Source organism: Argopecten irradians, chromosome 3 (assembly GCF_041381155.1).
Source record: "Argopecten irradians isolate NY chromosome 3, Ai_NY, whole genome shotgun sequence".
NCBI classification, from domain to species: Eukaryota; Metazoa; Mollusca; class Bivalvia; order Pectinida; family Pectinidae; genus Argopecten; species Argopecten irradians.
In genome coordinates this window covers 62,072,048-62,096,216 of record NC_091136.1, presented here as the reverse complement: position 1 = coordinate 62,096,216, position 24,169 = coordinate 62,072,048, and the positions used below count along the sequence as shown (strand labels likewise).

The following is a 24,169-nucleotide window of genomic DNA, read 5'->3' as shown; positions in this document are numbered from 1 at the left end:
TGCTTTTGGTGGATGCGAAATCAGTACCATATAGAGCATAGTGCAATAGACTTTTTTCGGAAGGCAATTACTTATTTTTAATATTTTTATCTTGAAGTAAAATAAGACACTCAAACGTTTCAATGATGGTAATGGTGTTAAGTAGGTAACTATTGTAAATGAAGAAAAATTCGTATGCTACTGTTTTTGATACAGAGAAAATGCTATTCGCAAGCGATGTAGTATCTTTAATCAAAATAAACAGAAACCGTTAGGTCCCCATTTAGTTTTAACTTTCCTCTACAACGCTGTGTCCACTATATATAAGCAATAACATTGAATGTGCTGTTAATTTTTATTATTACTGAAAGCAATTTTCAATCAATAAATTAATACATAAATGTGCAAAGCATGGCATATATTGAACATCATGTTAGTTTTCACATGAACAGAGATGACATAATGGAACATAATCATATTACCAGTGATTGTGTAAACCAATAGAACTGTTTAAATATGATTTTACTACTCCAATACTACAGTTTTAATATATATTCTATCAAGGTTGGCGCCTTCAATAAAACTAACATGAACCTTTAAATGTATCCCTTTTATCTTCATATTTCTTTTTTCCCATAAATATAACCCTTATATACACTTTATCATATACTTATATATTCATACTATTTAAACTTTAGCATAAACTATTTAATATATTTATACCTTATAAAAATCCATATAAACAACATATATACAAACATATGTATTACCAACAATGAAAAGATGTGTTTCTTATACTATCAATAAACAGGATAAATATATTCTACTCAGAAATTATAAGATGAGACTGTATACAAATTTAATGGTATTAAAAGGTTAAGCAAAAATTAAATACAAAAGAAACAATAAATATATAACTCTAAGCCAATGGTCAACTAATATATCCCACTAACCCTTTTTTGAGGCCACGACAACCAAATGTTTCCCATTATGTGTATATTGTAACCGTTCTTATAGCATGTGATGTGTCCAATTATAGACATCCATAAGTAAGAAAAATGACCAAACACTATAAACGTTTGACCAAATTTCATTGATACTACATTTTCAGGAAAGCTGACCGGCAAATGATGTTCTAAGGACATGTAGACAAACGAACAGACAGATAGACAAGTTAATTCCAGTACACAATAGGTTGTTGGGTTGTATTGTAATGCATTCTTTTACGTTTCAAGATATTCTCAACGACATTGTGCTCGAGTTCAACCAAAATCTGTCATAGTTAAGATTATTATTGCTACATGTACAGTAATTATTAAACGAGAAGGTAACACGCAGTCAAGACGTAGTAGAATGTGGTTCTGGAAATTTTCGTGTCCGTTTTTCATTACTGGTTTTTGTTTGGTTTGGAACCATGTGACATGACACAAGGTACTTCATTACAGTCGCAACACCTGCATGAATAATGAACAAATAATGTATAATAAGTACATGCATTAATGAGAGAACAACTTTCGCGTACAATAAACAAAATCAAAACATGCTTCCGATATGAAAATGAGATTTAAGGTAGCTGGCTCGACCGTTTGAAAGTAATTAACTTTTTTTCATTTATAGATATTTTTAATTGTATGGTCATGCTGTGTCAAAAACTGGACAAAAAAGTGTGTGTCATTGTGCTAGTTTTTTTGCTAGCCTCGTTTGAAAAGTGTTACCTTGACAACGACTTAACCAAACCTTTGCGCAGAAATATAGCACAACTGGACATGTACTTGGTAAATGTAATGCAATAAAATTATATGGAAATATAAGATTTTTTTCATTTGTTCTTACTTTAATGTATTTGTATGGATGTCTTGTGACTATTAATAAATATAAAACATAAATCAATGTATTTATTGTTTCCTAGCGTCGATTTAAAAAGTGTCTCCATGGCAACGTTTCCCTCATTTTTCAGTACTGATATATAGCAAAATGAGTTGTCCATTTTAACATGATAAAAATATATGAAGGAATAATTAACTTTTTTCCAAAGATGCTCATTTTGCAGAGGACATCCATATCTTTATAAAAATGATGAGAAAATGGCATGTCATTGTCCAAAGAAAAAAGTTATTGGATGTTAAATCCATAGCAACCGTTTTCCTTAGCAACATTTTTCTAAAATGTATAAATAGGGTTGTTGTGTACATTTGAATGTAACCTAATGTATATTTTTTTCTGATAAAGACATGTTATGCATGTAAAGATGATAAAATATTTGTTTTTCAATGAAAAACTATATTTTGGTTAACTTTTATTAGTAACCAACCGTTGCATAGCAACCAAGCAGTATTCTATACAAAAGTCTTACCTGGATTCAATTTTGCATTCTATTCAAAGTTATTTGATATTTATAGCATTTAGACAAAAGTTTTTCTTTGAGACATTCATAAATTTTCATAACTAAAACAATTTTGTGATGAAAAAGTACTCTATGAAAGGTTGTGTACCCTAGCAACCACTTTCAAATATTCCCCCTTCACATAACTGAATACTTCATAGCAATACAATTGTATTTTCATACATAGGAATGCTCCAATTTTGTGGTTTCTAAGTTATTTTAATCAAAGATCTCAATTTTTATATTAAATTATTAGCATCAAGGGGATATATGAATGTAAATGTTATTTATATGTAAAACAACCACTGATAACAGGGCTGAGGTCTTTGGTCACATGACTTCCAAGATACCTGTTTGGGAGGTCTGTGATTTTTATCAATGTACTATGTCTTCCCTCCATTTCCTAAACCTGGTACATACCTTAATGCCCCTGGCTGCTTAAAGGAAATTAAATAAAATAAAACTTAAAAACCATAAGAATTCCACATAAAAATCTAATAGAAGCAAGTAAATAACAAATATTGTTTATGAATTATTTCCCATACATGTATGTAAGTTTGAATTGAATTCCATTCCAAGATCAGAAAAAAACATGTAATGGCACTCTATGATGACAACAGACAAAGCACAATAGCAAATTGGTATCCAGTCTCTGATGCAACATCATTTTATAGATTATCTTTTATAAAAAATCATCTTTTTAAAATTTATTAAAAGTTTGTATCCTTAAATGATGATTAACAACATCAATTCCTGTAATATTTGATTTATTCAAAAATGAAAGAAAGAACAGAACTTGAAGCATGCATAATTAATATATATATATAAGATAGATGTTCTGCTCATTGAGAAGTTGAAATTGACATAATCACAAATATGACATAATGAAACTTTTACAATAAATTCAGAAAAAGTTCCGACAAAGGAAAGATTAGCATTAAAACTATCACATTGATATTAAATGTATTATCTATACATATCATAGATTACAGACTAAAAATCCAACATTTAATCATAATGTTTTTGTTTCTAATATCCATGAAGAAATCAATCTTTCAACACTGAATGTTGAATGATTACCAGCAACACTCAATCAACTAAGACATATCTTAATAGTTTCTGTAAACATATTTTCCATAATTAGCTGCAGTGAACAAGGCTTGAGTTATGTCCCCTGAAAGCTGCAGATTCAGTTCTCAACATATGCAGACAGGAACAACACTTCAACTTCTTTTGAAAGCACAGACATAGTGTTCCTTATCACAGTTTGCAGTTGGTGATATGGTCAGTTTATTTACCAATCATGGAGCAGTGTCCTAAAATTCAATCAAGGGACATCATTATACAATAGGTACATGTAACAGGATACTGATGGCTCAAAAACAAGTTAATCTGTCTCAGTAAGCATCCATATGTGCCTTTTATCCTTTGAGACGCATTCTTATGTCTTGATTCACATGTAAAAGACTTGCAAGATCATGCAAAATGGAATACAAATCACAAGTAGTAAGGGGGCATTTTCACAACTTCAACTGTTTTTCAGATAAGGGAGTGGCGCTTCTAGGGGGGAGGGGAGCGCTAATTACGTACATATATATATTTACAGATTGCTGCCTTTTGTATAATTTTGACCTAATAGATTGTTTTCAAATATACACACCTCTAACAACATGTGAAAGTGCTCTTGTATTGTCCCTCTTCTGCCAATCTCTCCTCGAATCCTGAATCCTGATAAAATAAAGATGGGTTTGTTACATGACAATTTTAATCGATTTAATCATTCTCATAAATTGTACTGGTCTATTATATGAATTATACAAAATCCACACAAAATGGTAAATGGATACACTGTTATTGTACATTTTATCAAAATTTTGAATTCATTGTGACAGGCATTTTTTTATCTAGGATGTACATGAAGAAAATAGATTTCTTTTATAATATTTTATCCCTTCAATCTTGATTGTGGATCAAGATAATTCATTTGAACTGAAGTCCATGACCAGTATGCTACAGATCAATACATACAATGAAATGTACATTGTAGGTCAAATTAATTATGAACCCATACATGTATCTCTTTATTATGACTCGGTAATTTAGAAAAGTATAATTATATAACAGTAATTGACAATATAACCTACACAGACACATGATTAAAAATTTCATATTGACACAATTCAAATATGTATTATGATATCAACCCATATTCATATATCAACTTTTGTACACATGCATGTTTACAAAGCCTCCTCAGAAAATCACTTACAACATGGATATTGGATAACTGCTAGCAGATCACAACATGTCAGCAGCTACATATGTCAGCATGTGTCACACCTATAAATTAAAAAACAAGATTATTAATTGAGATAAAAAACTAAATCAATTTAATATTTTAGAAAAAAAAGTATGTTACATGCTAATAAGCAACATGCACAAGTGACTGTACATGGTGAATTCTATAATGATGTGATGTATAATGGCATATTACAATTATATGTAATAGGACTATGTAGCTGGCCCCGAAGTGTCACTCATGAATACCCTTTATGTAGGCTTACATGTACACATGACAAATACATGTATGTACTATACATAAATGTAACAACACCTAACCAGGATATAATGTAGATAATATGTTGATGTGACTCGTGTATTTTTATCTGTTTATGTCATTTGCATAGTTTTGTCAAATATATCTTGTTTCCCCCTAAGCAGTGCACGTCTAGTACACGCAGAGAAATATCTGAAATCGACACTGTCTGACTGCAAGTTATAAACAGACTGTTGATCTACTGAATTTCTTGAAATATTAGAGAAGGATCGAAAATAATTAGGTCCAGATATGGATTATTTATTCGCTTAATTTGATTAAAACTTAAAGATAATCAATATATCTTACCGTGTCCGCTTTGTGGTCTTCCTAATGCATGTCAGTGGATTTGTTGTGATTGTTGCTCGGCCATCGGTAGCGATTTGGCCTTCAATAAAACTTCCAATCCCCGTTTTCTATGCAATAAATCATTCTCTCATCTTCCTGTGTGTCTCAATAATCTACCTTTTTGGTTTAAACGACCTAAATTATTATCAAATGCCTCTACTCGGCATGATAATAACATACCACACACTCGTCTGGTTGGCGTCGATAGTGACCGCCATAACCGGAAGTACGTATCATTGTCGTAAAACGAAATATATTTTCTTAAATTCACGTTTCCTGCATGTAATTTGACTGACTTATCAATAGTATAGTTTACTGATCAAATCAGATAAATTATAACGTGGTTTTTTTAATTTATTTTGCGAAAAAAAAAATACGACAATCGTGCTGGTTTACGATGCGCGCGCGCATTCAAAATCGGCCGAGCCAACTACCTTAACATGACTTCCGAATCTACGGGAATCACAATAACAAAATAAAGAACACGAAGCCATTACTAATCAGATAATACACCCTCAGATTATACCTACACTGACAATATTTAAAACAACCTGAAGGCGCAAATACAAAATAAAATACATTTAAGTATACAACGTCAAAACTATAATAATGAGTTGTTTTCTCTGCTAGCAATAACATTATAACCAATGGCTCAGACAGCTGTAACAACCAAACACACATTCTAAATAGAAGGTTTAAATCTCCGATACGCACACAACACTACAACACACACTATATAGCTAGCTGCAATATTGTTAAAATTATTTTCGACAGAAACGATGTCGTCTTTAGAGCTACTATTGGTGCCTATTTATGCGAACCATTATGAAAACGTTGGTATGCATTTTATCGTACTTGTTTTTATATCGCTTACCTACTAGAAAATAAAACCGAACCGTATCAAATATAAAATTCTTAGCAAGACCTTATCTTTTTCACTTATACATAATGAAGGTCTTTCTGAAGGAAATGTACATGTACATGTATACGGCAAGTCAACATATTGTGAACTTGATGTCATGTGACTGGTATCGTAGATATTAGGAATTGTAGTTATGTTGTTTGTTTTTGGACAAAAAATAATATATAAATATATAAATATATACATATGGTAATAAAATAATTGAAAACCTACAGAAAAGTATAAAAAATGTGCCCAAGTAATATCCTGAGGCATTGCTCCACTAGGACACATAGGTACCATTTCGAACCGGGCCGAAAGGTAGAGTAGGCCGGGTACATATATTCTTTCTAAACACACATACCCACCTACACACATTCCATTAAAGTAATAGAGAAACAGAATCGCACAAGGTACATTAACATTGGCTACCCATCAACAACAATAGCCAATGTTCTCCGAAAAGGTTTATTTGGTAAGGCCAACTTTTTGTCATATTTGTTTTTACATTTGCAAGTAAACTAGTGCATTGAATTTCTTCAGCGTTTTTGTACTTGTGTACGAAGGTTTTTCTGTATTATTACTTAATGTTTTTAGCTATACTTACTTTATCGTTAGACTCCTACGAATGATCGGTTTCCGGCCACGCAAACCTCACGGAGAACGGACCTGATCCTGAGCTACCAGATGGACCCATGTTGGTAGACTCCCTGAATATTTGCTGTTGAAAAAAAAAGTTTTCATAAATAATCGTACATCAGCCAGAAGTGCTAAACTATTTATTAAAGCCAAAACGTTTTCTTTTAAAGGACACAAAAAAAAAACATTGATCTGTATAATGTTATATTCAAATAAGATTCTAATATCATCTTATAAATGTTTTAAAACCTTCGCGAAAGTAATTGATTTGTGTCAAGATTCAATTGCTTCAAAGGACAGAAACAGTATTTTTCTTTTAATTTTTAAAGCTTACAAAGAATTGATTTCATATTTTTCATATTTCAAATAGTCGATATTTTTGAATTTTGAGATATTTTCTAATCATTTCAGTATTTACAATGATTTGTATAATACAATGTATCTAATCTTTAAAGATGCTCCACCGCCGACAGAGCATAAATGATATTCATCATTAGAACAGTAATTGGTGTTTAATCGTGTATATTTATGTCTAATTAACAGAAAAAATAATTTAAAATAATCTATTTCGCCTTTGGTGCATGCGCAATCAGTACTTCATTCCATATAGGATATAGTGACACGGAATTTTTTCGGGATGCAATTAATTATTTTTCATATTTTTAACTTGAAGTAAAATTAGAAGTTTAAACTTTTCAATGGTGGTAATGGTGTAAAGTAAGTATCTTTTGTAACTGAAGAAAAATACTAAATCGTCTGCTCCTGTTTTTGATAGTGAAAAAAAATCATTTGTCAGCGGTGGAGCATCTTTAATTGTTTTCATATTTGCTGACATTGGATAATTAAACAATTAAAAATGATAATATTTTGTAAAGCTTTAAACCTCTTGAATAAATAGTTTTTTCCCTTTTCTTTGTTTTCCATTCTAGAAATATCCATACAGGCATTATTGGATGCTGACGAAATGAACGAAAATGTTTAATTTTGTTGGCGAATAAAGTGATCTTGCCAATATTGAATATGGTTTGATTATCCTTAAGTCCTAATAACAGTTAGAGTCATTTAAGTTATTAAGTTCATTATGTACCAGTACCAAACTTTTATGCCAGAAGCAGCTGGTAAGTGTGGGTAGAAATGCAATTTAAAAAAATATCTTGTCAACACTACAGTCTTTGATAGAAAATAAAATTAACAATTTATTTGTCGATTTAATCACATATGCACTTCCATTTGATTAGAAATGATTAAAAAGTGTGAATGTCTGGTTTTGTAGCCCAGTCTAGAAATGCTATATTATATCTGCAATTATAACACTTAAGAATAAATATCATTTCAATACAGCAATACACTTAATATTTCATTTGTTTAACGACTGAATATGTGTCCTGACGTCTTTATACATTTTCACAATGCATAAAATGAATGGATTTGATACACATTGAGAATAACATTATACCTTATCCTCTTTGGGTCCCCTTAAGAACCTTGGATTCATTCGGCTACATTTGTATTGGGGACGGACATCATCGTCTATACCAATGGAAAATATCTGTTCTTTAGTGTACGAGAATACAGGCTGAAAGATAAAAAGAACTAAATCATGGAAACGATATTATCAAATGGCCGGCTGTCAGATTTGTTGTTATCAAGATCGATTACATGAGATACATATATAGACATCTTAGGCAAATGGAAAACCTAATTATATGGAAATATTTGTTCAGTACTTTCCAGAAAAAGTCGCCAAAACAGGCAGATAACAACAAAAGTGAAAATAATCGTTCTACCTTTTTGTTTTCTAATGTTTGAATTGTTGCCGCTCCCTCAAAGTGATCAAAAGCCAAACTGAAAGACAGTGCCATATATCAGATACATGTAATGACAATTGTACAACAATCATAACTAAATACCATATCTAAAAACTATTTTCTTGTATAAAGACAAACGCGTCCTTTAAGTATAGTACGTCATCAATTTGGCTGTGACCGATCCCAATCGACACTGACTAGACCTACAAGAACGCGATCGCTAATTATTGTATTTTCTTGTGAAGGGTCAGTCTGAGACCTGGTAACAGACTGTCGAGGTCATTACAACTGGGGGAAATACGACATATTTTGCGATACTTCATTTCCTTTTCAACGATTTCAACATAAATATAATATGTAATATATTAGTATTTCACAAAAGCTTTTGATAATAATGATGTGATCTAGACTGATCTGTTCATAGTATTGATTGATGAGGTAGCTGAATACTCAAAACGGGAAGAAACGAAGGTAAATATATAATAATAGTATACACAAAACTAGCCAATATTTCCCCTTTATATTAAGTATATTCAGTTGACCACATTTCAACAACGATCCGAAGACAAATGAGATATTGGCAATCTTACTAAACTTGTGTAAAATGGCTTGGTTTCCATAGAAACCAATGCTCCAATGTCATCGAAATTGGCCCAATAGTTTATGAGGAGTTGTCCGGACAAGATTTGAGGACGACAGACAGACAGACATACAGACAGGATGATTACAGTAAATTCGATTATTACATGACGTTAACAATCTGTAACATGACACTGAAAACAAACTTTAGTTCTAGTCAAAGTTTAAAATATCGGTCAGTCAAAAGATCGTTATTCCACTTGAGGAATATCAATATATTTATACAACTAGCACTTTTATAAAATTGCCCGAGAGTGGAATAACACGACGTATTGTGTTATGTTTGCCATTATATGTAAAAACAGGGTTGTTAGTAGTAGATATCCGAAAGTAATGAAAGTTGTAATGTGATAAAAACAGTATAAATCGAACTCAGCTGGTTGTGATAAGAACTAAATGTATGAAAACGAAAAAAACCGACTGCAAATAAAGTTCGATGATCGTCTCGTCTGCTTTCATACAACTTTAGAGGGGGCCGTGGACAATACGTGAATTTCCATGTCGTAGATACAATGTAAGGAAGTTGCATTGCACCAAATGTCTTGCGTGATAATGTTGATCTTTTAAGTCTTTTCAAGTATTACCGAATTTACAGAAAAATATGTTTTGGTCATCTAAAAATAGAATGGATGATATATAAATATAAAGCGAAACACCGAGTCGGATCCTCTTTTGATGGTGGCAAAAATTCCCCGATACATCTTTGCTAAATATGATAATCTGCTACTTACTTTGTTTGTGATCCGAAGGTGTCAACACCAACTTTTGTTTTGCAAATTCCTTTGAGACATTTCTTTCTCCCAAAACTCCAGGAACCGACCGCCAGAGATATGAAGGCCATGGAGCACAGGATTGCGATAGGGAGCACCTTTCCATAGTTAATTGTACATTCCATGGCTCCTATTTTGTCAGTACAATGGTACATCCAGGAGCAGCCGATGGTTTCACACTCGTTGATCTCCTCCTGACACCACTCACCTTCATATCCCCTGTCACAAACACAGCGGTATGGTTCGAATGTCTCTGATCTAATGGTACTGTTCAATGGAGGTCCGTCTATATGTTTAGGTTCACATGTCCCATACACGCACGGACTAATCAAGAAGTATGCGACAGAAACGTGTTCATGTGAAAAGGCACCTTTACGATCGCGAACTCGGAAATGAACAAGCAATTTTCCTGTTAGGTTGGTGTGAGTTGTAACAGTGACTCTGGAATGAAGTGACGTCTTTATGTATTCCGCATCAAGCATTTCAATTTCTACAAGACTCCCGGGTGATTCCTGAAAGATCACAGCCGTTTCGTTAGTTGGCTGACCGTCGCATTTTGTTGTTTCGAAAATCATAAATGAGTCATTGGCATCAAAGTCGAAGATAGCCAAGATTCCGAGGTCGTAGTGGGTCAGGTTACTCTCAAACAAAACTGTACTGTTGTGAGTTTGACGTGAGTCGCTAACAGATCCATCCTGGTGTACAAATAACAAAATCGGCGGGTCATTTACATTGGCCACCTCTCAATGTCTAAAAGGCCAGTCGTTTCCAGTCTCTGTGTGAGAGACGTATTCTCCCTCAGTATCACACTCACCCGAAACACATCAGCGTAGTGTAGCGATGGGGCGAAACTTAGCTTTCCGTCTGTTGTTATGTTGACAGAGTCGTTTTGATGTTGTGGGGAAAGTTCAAACATCACGCTGTCAGATTCGGCATCAGACCAGAGCAGTTGTACAGTATTTAATACTGTGTCCTCGTCTATCCTAAGTACAGAAGTCTCCAGAACAGGGGCGGTATTGAAATATGTTTCATTGATCACAAACGCTCCGAATTGGAAGGGAGTGTTGACTGTGTTACTCGTGCTTCGTTTCTTACGTTGGTTGGTTTCAGACAGGAGGTTTCCACACACCTAGAACATATCAAAGGAATTCGACATACTATACCATCATAAATGGACCTGGTGTAAAGTAGTACTTGCATGTCAAACATTTAGATTTGGCAAAAATGCCTAAAAAAGTGAACTGGTGCTCAAAATTAAGTGGTAGTGGTAGCATATATTATTATGCTGAGAATGGGAAAAATTAGTCTTATTGAATTATTGAATTTCATATGGTATATTCATTTCTGTTGGTTAGATCTGGTATATTCATTTCTGTTGGTTAGATCTTTGAGGTGACGTTTTCGTTGACCGAAGGAATTGTACGTAAAGTATCATGCATGCAGAACGCTTTTGCGGGAAATTTTAAAAGCGATATCTCGTGTGTATAGTCAAAATGGCAAAATTCCCATAAAAACCCAATATTTTGTCAATTGTTTGAGTGACAATGGCTCAAAAACGAGTACATGGACATACGCTTTTTCTTTCAATTTTTCTATGAAATCATATTTCCAAAAATCTATATAAGAAAAAAGTTTAATACAAGAAAACTTTGACTACTCAAAGGTGTACGTAAGTATTTGTTTTCTATGTATTTGGTCGGGTGTCAGAAATGTGCTTATGAAATTTAACATTATCTTGGTGCTGATAAAACTTTGACCATCATAGTCATTTCTTTTAATCATATAGGTTATTGAGCTTTGGTCCAAGGCATTCTCGCGTAATCAAACATCAAGATTTCATTTAAAGTTTTACAATTTAGAGTTTTAGATTCAATCAAAGTTTATGTTTCGTAGATTTAATAGTGTTTTACACCATCTTTTTAATAACCAAAACAAAGCTCGAGAAACGTCGTTCTAAAGCTTAAATATATTTGACAAACCATTAATCGCCAATAATATTGGTTTAAAATTTGCAACTCATGAAAAATAATTGATGACTATCGTTTAAAACATTCCGATACAAACAATTCTTTGTGTAAACTACAACTTATAGATAATATCTCGGACTGTACTTTAGGAACCTAATCTACATTATCCCATACCTTGAATATGATATAACCTTCACTTGATAATATGTAGGATTCAGAAGTACAAGTCTGATCTACCACATCCCAATGGCCAGTCCCTGAAAGAGTAATTCAAAAGTCACATTAATATAAAGCATTATAATTAATGTATATCCCAATATCTTTTTGAATACATGAATCCTTGTTTGGATTTATGGCCCTCTCTCGTTTAATTTTACATTTTGTTTTACAATTTAATTATCTTAGTTTGGGGTCAAAATTAAAAACATTTCCAAGCTTATTGAAAGATATGAACTGAAAGATTTATGGCGTGAACGAAATCCCGAAAGTAGAGAATTTACATTTAAAAGGGGGAAATCAAGATCTAGAATAGATTATATTTTGGTAGGTAATGAATTGTTTAATGATATGGTTAATGCAAAAATAATTCCGAGCATATACAGTGATCACAATATGGTGACTGCGGAATTGAAAATAGACAAGGTAAAAATTGGTCCTGGCGTATGGAAAATGAATGCATCAGTTATAGAATCAGAATTTTTTAAAGATTTTTTCGAAACCTTTTGGTCATACTGGAAAACACAAAAGGTGCACTATGGGAAACTTACAGAATGGTGGGAAATGACAAAAATTAAAATAAAAGAACTAACCATACACGTTTCGAAGATAATAAATAAGAGAGAAGAGGTAATAAGGAAAAAAGAACAGGAGTTTGAAGAAATGATTAAAATAGGAGAATATCAAAATAATCAAATCGATTTACTAACTAGAGAGATTAAGACTCATTATAAACACAAGATTAATGGTTATAAGATAAGGTCTAGAATGGAAAATTATGAAGATAATGAAACGTCTTCTAAGTATTTATTTAATTTGGAGAAAACTAAGGCAAAAGAAAAGTTGTGGCACAGAATTAAAACAGACGACGGTAATTATAAAGAAGGAATATCTGCTATTTTAGATGAGCAAACAAAATTTTATAAAAAGTTATTTTCTTCTGAGGGTTGGGATAGAGATGCAGCAAACTCTCTTCTAGAAAATGTCAATGCTAAAATAACTGATGAACAGAGGGGCGAATTAGAAAGAGATATAACCGAAAATGAAATACATAACAGCATTTGTCAAATGAAAAAGAACAAATCTCCAGGCGAAGACGGTATTATATCCGAATTCTATCAACAATACTGGTACCTTATAAAAGGGGAATTCTTCGAAGTTTTAACAGAAATATTTGCTTCAAATACATTATCTGAATCTCAGTCTAAAGGTATGCTTACTTTATTATATAAAAAAGGAGAAAGAGAACTTATTATTATTAAGTTGGAGACCGCTAACTTTACTTAACGTTGATTATAAAATTATTGCAAAGGTTCTGGCTAATAGAATAAAACCGTATCTAAAACATATCATCCATTCGGATCAAAAAGGTTTCGTTCCTGGTCGAAATATTTCAGATGCTAATAGACTTATTCAAGACGTTTTTGAATATACGGATTAAGAACAATCAGAGGGAGCGATAATTTTCCTAGATCAATCTAAAGCTTTCGATAGAGTAGAATGGTCATGGGTTAACAGATGCTTAGAACATTTTAATTTTGGTGCAAAATATCTAAACTGGATAACAATGCTTTTAAAAGATTCAAAAACATGCATTAAAACAAATGGGGTATGTAAGTAAATATTTCCCGATATCGAGATCAGCAAGGCAAGGTTGTCCAATCGCTCCGATTTTATACATCCTACAAGCTGAGCCATTAACTTGCTCTATAAGGCGAAACGAAAATATAAAAGGTATTGAACTTCCGAATGAAAAAGAAACTACTATTAACATGTTTGCAGACGACACACAATTCTTCGTAAGGGACGAACATTCGATCGTAGAAATATTCAATATTTTAGATATATTCAAATCAGCTTCTGGTTCAAATATTAACTTAGATAAAACAACAGGTATATATTTAGGCAGATGGAAGCATAAAGATCCAATATATACAAATATATCCTGGTCGAAAACTTGTGTGAAAACATTAGGAGTCCATCATGGATACGTCATCGATGACAATTCCATATGGAAAGAAAAAATTCAAAAAATTAAATCATGCTTGCAGGTTTGGAAAAGTAGAAATTTAACACTATATGGTAAGAGTTTGGTTATTAAGTCTTTAGTAATATCACTTATAGGTTATGAAATTGAAGCACGTGGTATCTCAGAACGTTATATAAAAGAAATCGATTCATTGATATGGGAATTTGTCTGGAATGGAAAAAGGGATTTAGTCAACAGGAATATGTCATCAAAAAGGTTCAAAGACGGGGGAATGGAAATTGTTAATATCAGAGAATTCATTTTCAGAAGGCAAATAAAAACAATGTATAAAATTATGCAAAGTGATATTGAGACATGGAATGCAATAGGTAAATACTGGTTAAGCTATATGGATGAAAAATTTAGAGTAACCTATTTTCTATGTAAATTATCAGACATACGCACTATTGACACATCAAAAAATTCCACTTTTCTACAGAAATCTTCTTGAAGCATGTGCAAATTTCCAAAAATCTAGCCACTCAACTCTCAACAAAAACAAAATACTAGAACAGCCAATTTTTGGAAATTATTTCATCCAATATAATAAAACAGCCATATATTTTCCTTCTGTTCTCAAAAGCAATATTTTTACAATACAAGATTTATGGGATGAACGCAGAAATTTTTTTAAAGAGGAGTACGAAATATATAACATGTAAACTGACAAAAGAAATTGTATCACTGAACTAACAAAGTTTAAGATCGCTTTTCCGTCAAAACGGTTGAATGTTCTAAAAGGAATTGATGCTGGGGCGACAGATTTTGTTTATCCTAATATAGACGCCAATCTTAATATTATAGGGAAAGATAACAAACCGATAGGATACAAAAGTCTGAAACCAAAAATGATAACGAGTAGAAGAAATCCTGATGCAGATCCTATCTGCAAATTAAAATGGGAAATCGAATTTCAAAAACTGTTCAATTGGGAATTAATATGGAAAAATATACAAAATACCGTTACAACAAATCAAGTAAAAGAATTTCAAAGGAAGTGTATACACAACATTATATATACAGAATCAAAAATAAGTAAATTTGGTAATTCGAATGGCAAGTGTCATTTTTGCAAAACGCAAACTGAAGATATTGTACATTTATTTTTTGAATGTGGTATTGTCAGAAATATTCTGAACATTTGTTCTGTACATATATTTAAATCCATTCCGGGATTTAATGAAGATATGCTGACATCAGATGTTGTGATTTTTGGATTTCAAACTAAAGATAATCTGTCAGTTCTTCTCAATACCGCATTATTGTCCTTCAAATTGTCCATTTGGAAATGTAGAAATGAAATTAAGTATAACAAAATAGAAATTGCTGTTGATCATATATTTAGGAAAGTCCAATACCTATTTCTAAATAATTTAGAAATGTTTATAAAATCAAAGAAAAAGAAAATTATATCAATAAATTATGTTCAGAATATTTTAGATAAATTTAGGAATTAGCTACAGAATGCGAGGATGAATTAAGAATGAAAGAAAAGTAATAAATGAGTATGAAAGATTCACAAAATGAATGTATCAATGAATAATATAAAGAAAGAGAAAGAGTAAGTGAATGATTGGAAGGTTAGAGAGAATATAGGGAAATGAATGTTGAATGAAAGCCCTCTTGCAAGAGGACAATTATGTACGGATGCTGAATCCAGGGTCCCAACCCTGGCAGTCATCTACGTTTATCTGGGGAATAAAGTAATTGTTTTTTAGAAAAAAAAAAGACAAAACTAAAAAAGTTTCCTAAAACAATAATAACGTAAGAAAATTTATATCGATGGCCTAAATGAGGTTACACCATATAGAGATCGCAGAACCAAATGATTTTCCATTGGCGATAATGTTAACGTTTGCCACTGTCCAGATTAAATGAAGTTTTCAAGTTCGGTCATTCATGGATAATTTTGATGAAGGTCATCTCACACAACTGTGAATAAAAATTGGTAACGAAGTACCATTCTGCTAAACTTTTATGTGGGGGGTTCCATCTTTCGTTGAATTCCACACTACATTTGACCAAAATTCGAACAAAATCCATATTTTGATTATCAACCCTGTCCGAAACAGACTTAAAAATAATTCCAAAATGTCTTTACATATTTAACATCATATATATTGCCCTACCCACACATTAAACATTTGAAACTGATGGGCCATTAATACCCGATCAACAGGCTCCGAAACATTAACCTCTCTATGAAATCTTGTGCCCATAAGGGGATTTCAAGATTTGAGCTTTAACCAATGCAAAGTTTCCTATGTAATCTATGTGAACAGTGAAAACTCATTTCACTGCTTTGTCGTCTGGCACTATGATAGCTACTTCACACACGGCAATTAGGGCAATGGCGGCAAACATAAGTCAACCCTCATTAGGAAAAGTAACATTTGATTTATTTTAATTAAATTGTTCATAAATTGATGATAAATGTAGTATTTACGGTTTGCACCTCTACAAAACTATTCATCTAGTGTTAGTTTCTCATTCTGAATTTTAAATCTTTTCGGAAAGGTAAATTCCCTTACTGATTTAAAGTGCAATATTCAAATGCCTCAGTTACCATAATATTATGGATAGCATATACGTGTATGTAAGGTGATTTAGTTATTACTCGTCATGACGTAAAACAGTAGTTGCCAAAATGCTTGTACTTTACCATCTTCGTTTGTTATCCAGACTGTCAATACTGGGACGGTACCAGGCTTTATAGTGGAATTAAAGGCGAATCTAACCTCCATGAGGTAAAACTCATAGGACGGCGTCGGGGATATAAAAAATGTCTGGCCGAGGAACAACAGCATTCTGTAATAAATGACTGTATTAGGTTTATGATGCTACTATATTCTAATTTCGGCTATTCCGGCCTAATTTTAATAATAAAATCATGTAAACTGTTTATCCACATATATAAGGTGTAATCATCATAAAGACTATATTTAAGAAGGTATACTAAAACGTTTAAATATGTATTCCCGTGTCGTTTATGGTAAGTGAATAATATATGCCATGTCCATCATTATCATCAAGTATCAATTGATCGATTTCGAGATACCAAAACGACGTATGTACAATACGATTTATCGTCATTGAGTCACACTTTCCGGTGATTACGTCATCATATATATTCATTTATTTACATTCTGAGTGTTTCGTCACAATATAACAATATAAATCAACCAACAGACAAACATTTGCCTATGAAAACACTACGAATACACTATGAATACAATGATTCTCGTGGATCGATCAGCTGATATCAAACATCACGCCAGTTTAATATCAATAAAAAATAGTCAACCACAATATTTTAATGTATATTATTTAATGGGTTGTTTCTTGATATAGAATAAATTAAGGTTTACTGTTATAAGTCAATGAAATCTTATTTATACTTCATTTCTTGTTTATCGTTTGTCATTGGCAAAAAAAGGTCGACCGGAAGGCGGAAGCTTGAAAACGCGACGTTGTGGAACGACTTTGTCATCCAGCTGTTCCATTAATCACGTTTCTCGAGGTATATGGGTGTCATAATTTTAAATATATTACAATAAAATTTCAATAATTTTTATTTTCATTAATGTAAATATATGGATCGAATGTATTTTACTAATTTTCATAGCGACTATGAATAGCAGAAGCTATCTACAGATCTCGTGGAGCGCGTTAGGAACATATGAAGAGGGATAAAGTACATGCAATCCCTATGTGGTTTGCATACCGTCACCATTACCAAAAGAGGAGACTAAACGACATTAGATCGTACTTTACCCACATCGTTTTGATGTCTCAAAACCCCGTAACAGTTGCAGCGCTTAAGATCAAATATGATGTCTAAAAAGCACTTTTGACGAACCTGTTAGTTAGTATCCGCGATGTCATTGCTTGTGTGGTGTTGGGGTCTGTGATGAAAGAAACAAACGCCGAGGATGCTGCAGACCCGTAGTTTTCCGTCAAGTCAGATTCAGATAAGCTTCCAACAATGGCCTCTCCGTAGAACCCTAGATAAAAAAATAAATTGTATTGAATTTCTTATCTATAAAGGATCTTAAATAATATTTTATAAAACAAATCTAAGAACGGTTTTTGTTTTATTTTTCTTTCGTGTTTTGGCATACACTTAAATTATTACATGTACAAAGCTATAACAACCTACGTTTTGCTGAAGATCAGGCGGATTTAGTGATAAAAGCTGTTATTATTTATGACAATTATATAGTGTATAATCGCTACTTTTAATGTGTAGAAATAGTCTGATAATATAAGTAAACATGATAATTTCACTTTAAATTAACAACAACCATACTATACGGAGGATGGTGACAAGATCAAATGTCATGTTAGGTTAACAATAAGCACAGAAACAGCTTACAGCTGAGGTTGATACCATTTAATTAGCTGACAGAATGATCACATTACGATAGGAAGGTCTCGATAGGCGGAACAGATCATATGGGAGTTGACAATGATTTAGATGAATTATTGATGGAGGTGTATTCTTGAATGCACCTGACTTTTAATGAGATGCACAAGGGGCATGGAAAATAGGATATGTTAGAGTTAAGCATATAGAACATTTAAGAAAAACAGAAGGGAAACAAGAGGTAACTCCGAGATTTAGGGGACAGGGGACAACCCCTGTCAATGTGAATGTCAATGTCAATATAATGTGAATTACTAAATAAACGATACACTATATTTCTAATGTGCAAGCATTGCCGTTTAGTTTAAACTGAAGAATTGAAATTACATTATGTAGTATCATATACCAAAACATTGTCCTTGTCATTACAACCGGAACAATAAAGTAATAAATCTCAAATGAATCATAAAACATATGTATTCACAAAGGTCATCGTTTACATTGGTTATGATAATTCAATAATAAGCGTATATACCTGTTGCGTTGATTATCAGAGTTGATAATACCCCATTGTTATCGGGTGATACTGATGTCATTGTGTTATGGACAGCATGCACTACCATTTGTGATGGGGTTGAGGATTTCATCCTTGTGTCGTTATTTCCTAATAGATGACAAATATTGGGGTTTAAGTAAGTATCAATTTAACTGACGATGGTCATAAGTTGATATATGTTGAAGATCTTATCACGCTTCAACGAATAAACAGATCTGTGCTAAGCGATACCATTGTAATAAAGACACAGGAAAACATGGTCATTGCCAGTCCACAATGCTGTAGACATTGCTACAAACCATATTAACATTTTTGCATTTTTTTCAAATTATTGTTCATTGCAACCTTGAAGTAAATTTTTTAAGTAAATATTGCATTTGGTCGTAATATAAAAGATGTTTGTCTTACTTTCAACACACAGCGGTCCTATGTATGTGGTGCTGGTTAGGTGTGACGGCCCACGAGCCAGTAGGGCTATATACATGCATCGTCCTGGTTCCATCAGAAACATGGGTACATCGTCACTACTGTTCTGGTTTACTGTCGAGGGGTCAGCGAGGTCAGAGAGATTCCATGGAGCTAAGTCGCCATCTATCCAGACTTGATTGTTAATGATGTAAAAACTGGAGGATTTATTAACACCGATGATGGACAGGGGCATAATATCATCTTTTCCTGGTTCTGTACCAACTTTCAACTCTGGAACAATAATGAAAAATAAAAAAAACCCATTGATACAGTTAAATATTTTATTAAAAAATAGTTTAGTTTATACTTCATTGTTTTATTTTCATGATATGACCATGCAATGATTCAATTTTATTATAAAAAAAAACTCAAAGAAAATTATTTACCATATGATTCCACGTCACCACCCTCATCGCTCCAGGATATTCCTAATCTGTCATTATGTGCTATGAATTCTACGGAGCTCGTGTTGTCCGTTACAACAGTGAAGAACGATGTCACATGGAGATGATCTATAGCCGGCGGAGACAGAAGGGTTGTTACATCACAGAAATAGGAGGATGAAAGACCAGCTGTATTATATATGGTCAGGTTTAATCTGTATTGTTTTCTGTCTTCGAAGTATGTTCCATTCCTTAGCTCAATATCTATTGATGTCTTAAGGCCAATGTTTTCCTCTGGATAAACATATCGACCGTCATCAAGAGAGATTACACTAATGACCGCGTCATTGAGCTCACTGATTTCCTCAGCACAAGACCAATAAGCCCCTAATTGTTTATTGCTGCCAATAAAGCTAGTCTCCTCCGTACTGCTGTAAGTTGGATCCACACATTTCAATTCTTCACACACGGGAGGCGTGCTATCGATAAAGATACCGTTTGAGTACGAAAATATGTCATTCTTAGCGAAGTTTGTTATTTTAGCGACGGCGTAATAGATCGTGTCGTTTGTTACTGAAACAGTTTCCTCATTCTTCTCAATAACAGCTTCTTGAAGGTTCAAGTTCGATATTCGGAATGTCAGCAGTTCAAAGTTAGAGCTGAAAGAGCAATTTTGATCACATCCAATGAAACACTGAGAAGTACATTCCCGACAAAACGTCTGCACGTTCTGAAAAGGTGAGATATTGTCGACCTGGTCAAGTCCATCAGATATTCCGACTTGTATACTTTCGATATTACTTTCTCCATCGAAGAATCCCCGGCCATGCTGACATAATGAATCAACCTCTGTCGGTATGGACACTTCTGTTATTGTCACCAAGGCAATAAAGGGGTCATGCCATATCAATGGATATATAAACCCATTGTTAGTAGACGTATGGAAAAATAGTTTCGCCGTTTGAGGTAAAGTGATTCCACTTAAAACAGCTTTCTGGGTACCATTGATTAGAAGATCTAGATACCATGTCCCCGATTCACTACTCAATAATCGGATGGATATTAAATTCATTTGGTTTGTAGGGTCATTTTCCAGTTGAAACCATTCATTATTTCGTCCATACTCATCCACACACCAAAATAATCCATCCCAAACTCGACTATTGGCTTGACGTTCTCCGAGGATACTAACACCACAGCCACTGACATCGACGTCCTCTGGGTTACCTACCATCTCAGCAGTCTCCACGTCTTTTACTGTTTCGTTTTGTGATGATGGTGTTGCCTCAGACGTATTGCTTACTTGAGAGTCGTAATCAAACGTTACAGAAGAAAAATCGTCCGGCTCAGGGGGCTCTAACTGGACAGATACTGCCCGCTGTGATGTGCCGATAAAGAAAGAGGTTATTGTGTTCTCTCCTCTGGCAACACTCATTACAGCTGTGTATTCACCTTTGCGCAATCTTACATCGTCACTGGAAATGACCCCGGTGTCAATTGATGAAAGAGCAAGATTGTACCCTATGCTTAACCTGAATATTGTTCTTGTTATGAACACACATTCATCGTCGCAGTCACCTTCGTCGTACCACTCGACACTATTTTCATCATTTGGAAGTAATTCTATTTTAGACGGACATGTATGAGACTCCAATGAACGAGCAATGGCGATCATGATGTCTATTGAGGTTTTTGAGGACTGATAGGATGTTTCTTGAAGCCAATCATTTGCTATCTTTACTGAACCCTCTAGTGGTGCTGTAACATCTACTCGAAAATAAATTTCACTTGCAGAATTTAATAAACCAGCGTTATTCACTGCTTCTACACATAAAACATAATTCTGATCTGATATAAAGTTCATAGCCCGGAAGGTTACCATAGTTTCTGTTGAAACTGTTATGCCTCTTAAATGTTCTTTCTGTTCAGCTTCACTATTTCCGCTACATATATGTAACATATAAACCGCAACGGTGTAAGACGATATGGTACTTTCTGGATCCAATATGTTTTTCCCATTCTACACTAACGGTATCGTAACTGTCAATGTAAGTGAAGGAAGTAATTTGTCTTCCATTGATCATTATGGTAGCGTCCGATGTTACCGGTGGTGTTGTGTCGACCATAACGCTTTCTCCTGTTACAATTTTATAGTCACCAGCATCATATCAACGGCAACAACAACCGGTATATAGCGTTGTCCATGATGAAGTGTGAGGTTTTCGGCGAGGAAAAACGTATCAGTGTTCACATCTGTGAGAGGGTAAACATCACAGTTGTTTTCAATACGTACTAATTGTTCCAGAGTAATTGACTCATTTACAACGGGGACTGCAAAAGAAGAAATTCCAATATAAAACTTTCTCAATCCAATATCAGATTCAAATTCGGACCAGGAAAATGAAAGTCGATCTGTGTAGTGTTGGTAACTCGAGCTACTAACTTCTCCCCCGCGTATTCCCTCCCTATAGCCAACTTTTACTCCGTTGGAAAATGATTCCTCGTAACTTCCGGAAAGGCTATATGCCCTTACAGTTATGTAATACGTAACAGACTTTTCTGTCAAATTAAGCGAATGAAATATTATGGACGTGTTAGCTCCTGTGTTGACGAAATAATGAACATTTACTCTCATTGAGGTATATCTCACATCGGTTCCTATGGCCGCTTCGTAATGGGAAATCCGCTGACTATAATCAGAAGACGTTGCATCGCCGAATCCATTCCAGTTTCCAGATAATTGGTCATTAGCAAACTGATAATTAATGTCCTCAGCCATCCCATCTCGTACAATACCAGGTGCCGGTGGCTGTATATCAACTGTGATACCATCTGAGGATTTTTCTGTTGTTCTGTTAAGACAATCAGTTATCTTAATGACGTTTGTATAAGTGATCCCATTAGTAAGAACAAGTTCATCGTTGTAGAACGTACCTGTTGTATCAGAAAGGAGTTGGTGATTTTGTAATATAGCGCCTGTGCTATCCAAAATGGACCATTCTACCTCTTGTACATCACAGTGACCAGAGTAATACCATTTCCCGTCCAGGACATTGAGATCTTTCTGTGCATCTCTGTCGCCGTCTGCTTGTCCGTCGTGTACCACAAGTCTGGCCGGCTGACTGATCCTCACCACATCTGAGATAACAGTAGTGTATAGACCTGCCGAGTTACGAATACGTGCTTTAGCGTAAACTCCAGATCCAGGTTCGAGAGAAAGTCCGGTAAAGATTACATACGTCTGAGATGTACCAACGTCTTTGTACGATAGGATATCCTCTTCACCAACATCGGTACCAAGGGAAACCTCCACTCTGTATATAGTGATATATTAATGGGAATGTTTAAATATCAAAGAAACACAATTTAACAAAGCATGACAATTAATTGACTCGTGCCCTATCCGGGCCTCGAACTCACGATCTACGGCACCCAATCGCCTAGCAAAACATACCTGCGCCTTCTACAACTGCGCCATATCCACACCTCCCGAAAAGGATGTTTCTATGACGATGCGTTAGTCGGTTCGATATGCTGACATGATCTTTGGATCAACAACACATAGTGAATATGATACATTGTGTTTAGTAAATATTAAATATCAAAGAAACACAATTTAACAAAGCATGACAATTTATTGAGTCGTGTCCTATCCGGGCCTCGAACTCACGATCTACGGCGCCCAATCGCCTAGCCAAACATAGCTGCGCCTTCTACCACTGCACCACATCCACATCCCCAAAAAAGGATGTTTCAATGACGAAGTGATAGTCGGTTCGATATGCTGACATGATCACGGGAATTTTTACGTAGACATGATGGCGGATATCAACATTAGTAGGTAGAATGATCCAAAATCGCCAATCTTTAAATTTTGTTTATTTAATCAGGTTAAAATAAGAATTTTCAAAATAAGCAAAATACTTCATATGGTAAAAAGTCGCTATATGATGAACACCATGAACTTCTTATTGCTTCCTCTATGCAAAATTCATAATCAAATCAAATTAATTTTGGAATCAGAAAAGAAAAACAAAGATTTAGTGACTTTAAATGTGGGATATTATTAGTAAAATTTCAATTAGAAATAAAATTCATTATTTTTCATTGTGTTTGAACTA

General features: G+C 33.8%; 2 protein-coding genes across 5 annotated transcripts in view; both read right to left on the bottom strand.

Annotated features, from left to right (window-relative positions):
• Window positions 1-320: 320 nt before the first annotated feature.
• On the bottom strand, window positions 321-22,008 carry LOC138319310 (uncharacterized). Of its 2 annotated transcripts, XM_069262377.1 has the most exons (11): window positions 20,052-22,008; window positions 19,606-19,896; window positions 19,177-19,305; window positions 18,135-18,279; window positions 16,938-17,083; window positions 12,205-12,287; window positions 10,025-11,192; window positions 8,634-8,691; window positions 8,303-8,422; window positions 6,815-6,928; window positions 321-1,433 (listed from the first exon to the last, which is right to left on the bottom strand). In XM_069262377.1, exons 1-7 carry the CDS (start codon window positions 22,006-22,008, stop codon window positions 10,791-10,793), a joined length of 3,153 nt encoding a protein of 1,050 aa, XP_069118478.1. In that variant the 3' UTR covers window positions 321-1,433; window positions 6,815-6,928; window positions 8,303-8,422; window positions 8,634-8,691; window positions 10,025-10,790. The 2 variants fall into 2 exon arrangements, with proteins under 2 accessions (XP_069118478.1, XP_069118479.1); XM_069262378.1 differs by lacking the exon at window positions 8,634-8,691.
• Window positions 22,009-22,187: 179 nt separating this feature from the next.
• Window positions 22,188-24,169, bottom strand: part of LOC138319307 (uncharacterized) — a 40,619-nt gene continuing 38,637 nt past the window's right edge. For 2 of the 3 annotated variants that reach the window (XM_069262371.1, XM_069262372.1), the window contains one exon: window positions 22,188-23,362. In XM_069262371.1, coding sequence (XP_069118472.1) covers window positions 22,189-23,362 — 1,174 coding nt within the window. In that variant the 3' untranslated portion in view covers window position 22,188. The remainder of the gene's footprint in view (window positions 23,363-24,169) is intronic. The other variant, XM_069262373.1, reaches the window with a different exon arrangement.

Excerpts from the sequence above, each read along its gene's own strand:
- LOC138319310 (XM_069262377.1), bottom strand. The coding sequence starts at position 22,008 with ATGTTACATATATGTAGCGGAAATAGTGAAGCTGAACAGAAAGAACAT. Across the intron at positions 19,306-19,605 it reads AGGACCGCTGTGTGTTGAAA|GAAATAACGACACAAGGATG; the intron begins GTAAGACAAACA and ends GTCATCTATTAG. Across the intron at positions 17,084-18,134 it reads TCGCGGATACTAACTAACAG|AATGCTGTTGTTCCTCGGCC; the intron begins GTTCGTCAAAAG and ends CATTTATTACAG.